This window comes from Poecilia latipinna, unplaced genomic scaffold (genome assembly GCF_001443285.1).
Source record: "Poecilia latipinna isolate Pla-1442-1.1 unplaced genomic scaffold, P_latipinna-1.0 Scaffold1694, whole genome shotgun sequence".
Lineage (NCBI taxonomy): Eukaryota > Metazoa > Chordata > Actinopteri > Cyprinodontiformes > Poeciliidae > Poecilia > Poecilia latipinna.
Genome location: NW_015114310.1, coordinates 1 through 9,024, shown reverse-complemented (window position 1 = coordinate 9,024; position 9,024 = coordinate 1). Strand labels below are relative to the sequence as shown.

The window sequence follows — 9,024 nt, the reverse complement described above, 5'->3', positions numbered from 1 at the left end:
AGAGCTATGAAGATGTGCTGGAGAACATCAAGACCAAGAAGGTCCAGGTGGTGGACTCCAGGTCTGCTGGCAGGTTCCGGGGTACCGAACCAGAACCCAGAGAAGGTTAGCAAAACAAAACTTTCCATAAATGCCAGTGAACAGGCTGCTCGTTAAAGACTACAGGACACAGGTCAAGCTCAAGGTCATTTCAAACTCTCAAAGCCCAACTCTTTTACATTTTAGACAGAAAAGGAGATGATATAGATAATGTAAATATTTTACATGTCACAAAAGCCATAAATTTGAATTACTTAAGTGGAAAACCAAGGAGAAAGATAAGCTTTAGCAGACATTTGACTGCTCTAACTATCATATATGAACATGCGTGCACATTATACAATAACTTTCGTTAATGTTGCTATGACCTAAGACTTGGGTTAAATATATGTTTGTGTTCATTGAAACATAAACCCCAGATCATGAGAACATATCCGTTTACTGGAACAAAAGCTTCTAAATGATTAAAATCCCAACAGTATGGTTTTATTCAAAGCAATAAGCCTGTCTTGCATATTTGTAAAAGTCTAATATTAATGTAGTCCCAGCAGATCTTTGGGATATTGTAAATTCTACAATAATGATAAATTTGCAATGCAGCCCAGGCTGGAATGGTATTACAGGGTTTGTTTAATTGTATTTTTAAAAGCGATAATGCCAACATTTTTGCATTTGGTGCCTTTTTGTGAATAATACCATTTACTGGGGAAACGTTTTCCCACTTCTCTGTCTTCCCTGCTCAGATATCCTCCCTGGGCATTTCCCCGAAACCATTAACATCCCCTTCACGTCTTTCCTGGATTCCTCTGGAAAGCACCACAGCCCTGAGAATCTGACCAGGCTCTTCCAGGAGGCCGGGGTGGACCTGGAGAAGCCGCTCTGGGCCTCCTGCGGTTCTGGAGTCACAGCGTGTCACGTGATCCTGGCTGCCCACCGGCTTGGCTATTCTGGGGTTGGTCTTTACGACGGGTCCTGGGGAGAATTTTTCAAAAGGGCTCCTCCAGAGCTCATCGTCTCAGAGGGAAAGAAGGAGTGATAGCCAGGTGCAATCGAGAACAGGTCACTCTTTGAGGATGGGAGCAACATTTTGCTGTGGAGAAGCTTAAAATACTCACCTTGTATTGGGAGGTTTGTGCTGGGATGAGCACATGAAAGGCTTTGATGAATCATGACTAACTTCACTTAAAGAGAGACGCAGATTTTAAGAGTTGTAGAAGAAATCATTTCAGAGAATCTCACACTGTGCTATGCAAATGTAATCTAGTTTTTATTTTGTGATTTAATATAAAATTAAAGAAAATGATTCATATTACATGTTAAATAATGTGTTTCAATATGTATCACTGCTCAATAATGTGAAAACTGAACTGCCAAAGTGCCTTAAATCTGCATGCATCTTATGGTGCTACAGTCTGTTGTTATACTGCTGTTAATGTAATGATTCAGTGAGAAATTATGCAAACTGGTAAATGTTGCAGAACTCAATGCATTTCAATTGTAGATCATAGCATTAAAGGAATTGCCACATTTTATTGTTTGTGATTTTCTTCAAATAACTGCCTTTAGTACATTTTTAAAAAGGTATAAGCTGCTCACTTTTGTAGTTGAACATGACTGCACAGTGAAAATGATACATTAAACGTCCGACCAATTAAAACGCAGACAAACGTGAGCAAAGAGGCGGCTGATTATGGCTTCATGCCATCTGTACAAATCCCACAGCATCATTTATTGTCCAATAAAATGAGGCTCTTTCCATTCACATGATCCGTTTTGTTTAGAACTTTTTTTTTTTTAATTCAAATTCCATTTCCTATCACATGATGCTCCTCTAGCGAGCTGCAGATTCATTCTTCCCAGATATAATTATTTGTACATCAACGAATGAGCTAAGAGAAACATGTTTATCTGACATTTATTAGATTCCTCCGGCAGCGTCTTAAAGCTCAAACTGTCTTTGCAGTGATGTCATTTGTAGCTGAATATTTCACATTTTAAGCCCGTTTTAAAAAGCAAGATCCAACATTGTATTTTTTTTTTCTACCTCAAAAGGTTTGGATATTAATTTGCTCTATTTAAGGACTCAACAGAGTCAGAATTGATATGTGAATTTTGATTAATGTGTGATCAAAATTGATGATCACACATTCATATTTCTGCTGAACTTCATCTGACTTTATAGCAATATATTCTGTTGTGAGCACGTTAGAATCACAACCTTCAATCTAATTTGGATGTTTGTGGTAGCAAATAGTTAATCTGTGGGTAATTTAATCTCTTTATAAATATAGCTTTTCACTGAATTCCTGAAAAGTTTATAACATGGGGAACAGCTATAAAGTTAATTTTTATGGAAGAGTGACCAGAAGAAAAGCAACAGCTTTTGCATTTGGTTTAGCACATGCTGTGCAGGGGAAATGTGGAAATAGATGCTGTGGACAGATGATACTAAAATGTTTTTTGTTTGTTTTTGCTGTGGCAGGAAACAGACATTGCACCCAGACTTCAGCATCCCTACGTTAAAAATGGTGGTTGTGCTGCAGGGATGTCACTATGGCTTGATAAAGAATATTTTTTTAAGTTAATAACAAATTTTGACCAATATCCAATTAATCTTGGAAAAAAAACAGTATGTAGAGAGCAATCAACATCCAAAAATAGGAAAATGTCTTTGTTTAAAAAGCCTATGTCATTTTGAATAAAACCCTTTTTATTGATTGGATCAGAGTTATTTAGGAATCTGATTGGTCTAAATATAAGACGACCTTGGTTTGTTTTATTAAAACATTGATTGTTTTGTTTATTAGATGTAGACCAGCTTTGTTGGCCAAGACTGTGAGCACAAACAAGGAATTTGACAGGTTTTCAAGTGCTCACAATATAAAAGTACAAAGAGGAGTGGAAATAAAAGTATTGCATAAAAATATTTTTATTTTTATTTTTTTTTTTTTTTGTGGCTTTAGGGGGTTTAATTTGATAATTTTGACAGACATGGCAAAACGTTTGGACATCCTTGCTGTAGGGGGCGCTGGTAATTTTCTTTGGTCAGAAATGCACCAGACAGTAATAAACGATAACTGATTTCCAGAGCGTGACAGATAACCCATAATAACATCTGAGATAACAGACGTATACCGTTACGTTTTCCATTTTGATGTCAGTTAGTTTACGTTGAAATATTTTATTCAGCCTCCTATCATGGTCGCTCAGATTCGCGCTGTGGTATCCGCTCAGTGGCTGGCTAACGCTGCCAAAACTAAACTCGTCGGCCCAAAACTTCGTGTTCTGGATGGAACTTACGTGCCGAGAAGCAATTGGAACCACAGACACGAGATCAGTCAGAAACACATACCAGGAGCGTCGTTTTTCGACTTAAACGAATGTTGCGACAAGAGCTCAAAGTATGACAATATGCTGCCGACCGCCAGCGACTTCTCCCGGTATGTCAGTGACCTCGGCATCGGGAACGACACCCACGTCGTCGTCTACGACACCAGCGACTTCGGCTCGTTAAGCGCCCCTAGAGTGTGGTGGATGTTCCGGGTGTTCGGACACAGCTCGGTGTCGGTGTTGGACGGAGGCTTCAAAAACTGGGTGGCTGACGGTCACCCGGTGGCCTCCGACTACACCAAGCCGGAGAAGACAGACTTCAAGGCGAGCCTGAACCAGTCCTGGGTGAAGAGCTATGAAGATGTGCTGGAGAACATCAAGACCAAGAAGGTCCAGGTGGTGGACTCCAGGTCTGCTGGCAGGTTCCGGGGTACCGAACCAGAAGCCAAACAAGGTGAGGAGTGTATTTATCACGCTTTAGAGTTGGATGGGTGTTTATCTTTCAGCAGGAAAACGACCATAAACATTAAAGCCAGAGCTAAAATGGAAAGGTTTCACTCCAAGCATATGCTACAGTGGTCTAGAAGTCCAGAAATAAACACAAAACTTGAAAACTAAAAGAAATGCTCTCTATTAAATTCAATTAAACTTCAACTGTATTACAACACAGTTCAAAAATGTAACTTCTTAGATGGGTAAAGTTATAAAACTACAACACTTTGTTTTGCTCTACCACATAAAATTAGAATTTTCGCCTGAAACATTATGCAAAAGATGTGAATAATTTTATGTCTCTTCTTTTTAGTTAAGCTGAAAGATGATCTGCAGTAATCTGAATATGATCTTGAAAAAGTTTGTTGCAGGATACCTGCTCCATACCTGCATAAATACCTCCATAATATCAGAAATAACCCCTGGTGGTAGTACATCCATATAGGCAGATAAAGACAAACGTTTTAAGTAAGAATAAAATATATGCATGAAAACAACACTATTACTGAAAAATCATAATAAATAAAAATCCCCACCCCCTCCTGCCTTCTTTTTTCAGACGTCCTCCCGGGGCATTTCCCAGGGGCGATCAGCGTCCCCTTCACATCTCTCCTGGATTCCTCTGGAAAATATCACAGCACCGAGGAGCTGGCCAAAGTCTTCCAGCAGGCCGGGGTGGACCTGGAGAAGCCGCTCTGGGCTTCCTGCAGTTTGGGAATCACAGCGTGTCACGTGATTCTGGCTGCTCACCGGCTTGGCTACTCTAGGGTTGGTCTTTACGACGGATCCTGGATGGAGTTTTTCAAAAGGGCTCCTCCAGAGCTCATCGTCTCAGAGGGGGAGGGAAAGAAGGTCTGATCTGGTTGAGCACTTTCAGTGGAAACTGTTAAAGGTTCCAATCTACAGTTCATTTTCTAATCTAATATCTACATGAATGATAGAATGATGACTGAATGTTTAATGAATGTGAATGAATCACTGAGTTCCTCAAGACTACAGTTGAAACAAGATATTTATATGGGCTGCATAGGAACATGCATATCTTTTTTTTCTCACTGTCTGACACAAAATCAGACTAAACTTTGCCTGTTTTATGTCAGTCATGTCATACATTTTTTCTGGGTATTCACACATTTGCTTTGTATTTAGTGGAATTGCCTTTTAGATTATGATTTAGAGTGAAATGTGTTGCTTGTTTCAGAATGACACACCTTCTGCTCTCTGCTCAGAAATTTTCTATGATACTGATATGAGAGCAACGTGATGGTCCACGGCAAAACACCGACTTTGTTGTACGCAACCCACTTTGGAACCGGCCGTTTGCTTACGGTTGTTTTAAATTAGAAAAAATCTTCTTTTTTTTTTTGTGTAATCTTTAGCTTCCTAACTAATTCTCTGAAATATGACCTTTGATTTTCCACATCATTTTTTCTGCTCAGCAAAGTGGACTAATCTATCCTGCAACGTGATTCTCCCACTTCCATACTTCGGCTTTACCAAATGGTATAAAGATACGTCACTCTGTTTTTTTTTTTTCTTTTTTCTTTGTTTGTTTGTTTTTTACATTTGGAGAAAGTATTAGTCTGGAATTTGACAAGACTAAATAATTTGGGTAATTCCGGCTGACTTTAAACAGGAAAGTTGTAAAAAGTTACCGTCCTACACGGTGTACGTAAATATCTGGTTTCAACATGTAAACTGAAAATTATATACAGGTATTTCTATGAGGAACGTCGAACAAAATAACGCAGGCTTTCCCATCCATCAGTGTTTAAAGTCTTAATTCACAACTAATGCTGCTGTGTCAAGAGCCACTCAGTGCCTTAAACTTGTACAATTTACCTCACCATTAAGTATTTATTTTTTAAAGTTTTCTAACAATTATAATGCTTCTCTCAAAGTAATGTGAAATAATGTGTGAAATTGTTCTCTGCAGCCACCATTGATGTGGTCCTGTGTTCTGCTGGAATGAATGTAAGCAGATCAGAATAAGTAGGAATCATGGAGGACTTAAGAAAAGCTTGATTATATTCAGATAAGCTGATTTTTAAGTACTCTGCTGCAGAATGTTTTTGTAGCTCAAAGCTATTGAAGTGTAACTCTACTTTTTATGTAATGTATTGTTAATAAGAATAAATTTTTATAAATGTATTTAAATCTCTTTTTTATCTTTTATTTTATTCAGAAACTGTTCAAGAAGCTGATCCCACAGCATAATTCAAAATATCACCAGGGAAACTTGTCTGTTCCCATTCCCAGGACCTGTTATTTTTGAAACCTTCTCATTCAGACCCACATTCACACCACATGATGTTCCTCTGCGGAGCTGCAAATTCTTTCTTTCCAGAAATACATCCTTGTATGTCTATTGATACAGGAAGTAACACAAGAGGCTAATATTATATTTCTTAGGCTCATCCGGTAAGGGTGTTATGGTTATAGATCTTTAAAATATTTTACTTTTTATGGACATAACAGAAATGTAGACTTGATTGATCACAGACATTTTCAGTTATAAACTCTTGCCACACTTAATCTTTTCAAAAGAGATGGGAATAGTTTTGCTTTTTTTTTCTTTTTACAAAAAATAAGTTTTGGGAGGATTGTAGAAACGGTATTTGTCACATTGTAAATTCTATATTTTATATTTCAACAGAGTGCAAAAGAAAAAAAAAAGAACTACAAAAAAGATGGCGGACCGTGTGTCCTAATCGCTGCCTGAAGGTCCTTACGAAATAAACAAATTGGGGTCCTTTCTTGCTGAAGGCTAGCTGTTAAAACGGGTTTTAGCGCTACTTTGTTTTAACTATTCTTAAAAAATAGCCCATACTTTTGTCACTAGGTGTTATATAAGCTATCAGAGTTTTGTTATTAAAAGAGAAGTTTTATTCGGCTCGGCTTTTTGTGCTCTAAGTTGCGCCGTTGGTGCGTTTTTAGGCGTTGTGTTGTTTATCTTTCCGTTTCTGTTATTACGGAGCTAACGTTAGCATCACTTTAGCAAACAAACTGCTCCTACCAACCAGCCTAAGATCTTCAGTTATATTCCCTCATAAAGAAAAATAAGACGTAAGTTTATTGAAATGATGTGATAAAATAAAAACTCTGTTGTTTGTTGTGTGCCGCTAGCGGACATTGTAGTTTCGGTTCTGTGACGAGTAAGGAAGATGGCAGCTCGTTTATGTTTATTTATACTGTCTTGTTAACAAATTTTAGTTCTTACAATTCAAAATTAAGCGAGTTTGTGTCGCTTAATTTTGTCGCTTTTTCGTGGAAATGGACAGTAATGTTGTGTTTCGATTCTTCCACCAGGTGGCGTTGATGAGCAATCATGTCTGGCATTGCTCTCAGCAGGCTGTCCCAGGAGCGCAAAGCCTGGAGGAAAGACCACCCATTTGTAAGCAGCAGCGTAAACAGCACGCTTTTATCCTAAAATGCCGTCTCTACATGGCGATGTCTTCTAATAAAAAAAAATTTAAAAATCACATTTAGGACTTGTTTTCTCTAAACCAACAGGGTTTTGTTGCTGTGCCCACTAAGAATCCAGATGGAACCATGAATCTAATGAACTGGGAGTGTGCCATCCCTGGAAAGAAAGGGGTACGGTGATATTTAAGACAAAGTTTTCCCACATTTATTTCCGTCAGTTCTTTACATGCGCTGTATAGCAAAGTGTTCACACTGCAAAAACACAAAATCTTACCAAGCAATTTTGGTCTAGTTTCTAGTGCAAATATCTTCGTTCACTTGAAATAAGTCAGTAAAAACTTGCAAAGAACTTATCGGCAAGATATAGGGTCTTGTTTTGAATCAATAATATTGATGGAAAAAAATACTAGTTCCATTGGCAGATTATTTAACTTTTAGCAATTAATTTTTCCCATCTTTTAAGTGAAATGATCTGCCACTGGAACAAGTACTTCATCAATATTAAGAAATTATTGGCTTAAAACAAGCTCGTATTTCTTGCTGAAAAGTATCGCCTTATTTCAAGTGTACTAAGGTATTTGCACTGGCAAACAGACCAAAATTATCTGGTAAGATTTTGTGTTTTTGCAATGCAGACCACTGTTGCTACCACACATTTTTGTTGGGATTTCATGTGATGGATAAACACCAGTGATGTGCACTGGGATGTCAAGTATGCATGCTTTTATTTATTTTTTTATTTTTACAAGTAAGAATGTGAAAAACATGACATGCATTTCTGTTGACAGGACAAATAGTGGCACTCCTCAAATCTGGCCTTTTATGGAAGAGAGATAGATTTTCTGTTTGCACTTTGCCACCAGTTAAATAAGTATATAAGACTAAAGTTAGACTTTTAGCCTCCAAACTTATCACTCCACCTCACCACGAACATGCTATGCCACAAAATATGTGTTGGTCTATCATTAAAACCCCATCAGGTTTGTAACTGCAATGACAAAATGGAGAATAGCTCTAGGCTACATACATCCACAGCACACAGTGCTTCCCTGCTCTTGTGTAGCTGCATTTAAAGTGGACCTATTATACAAAATTCACATTTTGCAAGTTTTTGTACTTCAATTTGGGTTTCTACTCCTCCTAAAAACAACCAAAGTGCTTAAAAAACAAAACAAGAAACACTCAGCTGTTTTTTGGCAATAACTTAATGTTTTTTGGTGTCTGGAAAACAAGCCTTTTAAAAAAAACCTCCCGATTGTAACGTCACAAATCAGCGGACACTACCCCCTCACCCAGCAACCCCAGAAAAGCTCAACCTGTTACCTAGCAACCCAAGCTGAGCTCCAGGACATTTGGTCAGTAGGTTTAACCACTGTATGATTTGTACAACAGCTGCTGGAAAAGACAAGTGCTGTGGGCTAAACATCCAGAAACCACTTGGTGCATTCCTGTTGGTTTTGCAGGAGGCTCTACTTCTGCTTTTCAGAGATGTACGGTTGTATAACGACACAAATGTTTGCAGCCATTTTCACATGCGAGTGTAAATACTGAGTTTGTAGGGCATGACCCGCAGCAGCTTATTTGGATTTAAAGTGAGAAGACGCCCTAAACCAGGACCTCAAAATAGGCAGAACTGACCAGACTAAAATCTGATTATCTAAGGATGATTTTGTGCAAAAAAAAAAAAAAAAAATGAAAAAAATGGGTTTTTTATAGATAAAAGGCCTCCCCAAACCT

General features: G+C 38.1%; 2 protein-coding genes across 2 annotated transcripts in view; both read left to right on the top strand.

The window, feature by feature from the left end:
- Window positions 1-1,571, top strand: part of LOC106964598 (3-mercaptopyruvate sulfurtransferase-like) — a 6,284-nt gene extending 4,713 nt beyond the window's left edge. Inside the window, exons 2-3 of the mRNA XM_015060215.1 lie at window positions 3-105; window positions 783-1,571. Coding sequence (XP_014915701.1) covers window positions 3-105; window positions 783-1,075 — 396 coding nt within the window. The 3' untranslated portion in view covers window positions 1,076-1,571. The remainder of the gene's footprint in view (window positions 1-2; window positions 106-782) is intronic.
- Window positions 1,572-3,104: 1,533 nt separating this feature from the next.
- Window positions 3,105-6,016, top strand: LOC106964605 (thiosulfate sulfurtransferase-like). Its single transcript, XM_015060228.1, has 2 exons — window positions 3,105-3,823; window positions 4,421-6,016. Exons 1-2 carry the CDS (start codon window positions 3,238-3,240, stop codon window positions 4,717-4,719), a joined length of 885 nt encoding a protein of 294 aa, XP_014915714.1. The 5' UTR covers window positions 3,105-3,237; the 3' UTR covers window positions 4,720-6,016.
- Window positions 6,017-9,024: the final 3,008 nt, after the last annotated feature.

Bases quoted from the DNA above. Each gene is read 5' to 3' on its own strand.
- LOC106964605 (XM_015060228.1), top strand. From the start codon at position 3,238: ATGGTCGCTCAGATTCGCGCTGTGGTATCCGCTCAGTGGCTGGCTAAC. The intron at 3,824-4,420 runs GTGAGGAGTGTA...TTCTTTTTTCAG, and splicing joins CGAACCAGAAGCCAAACAAG to ACGTCCTCCCGGGGCATTTC.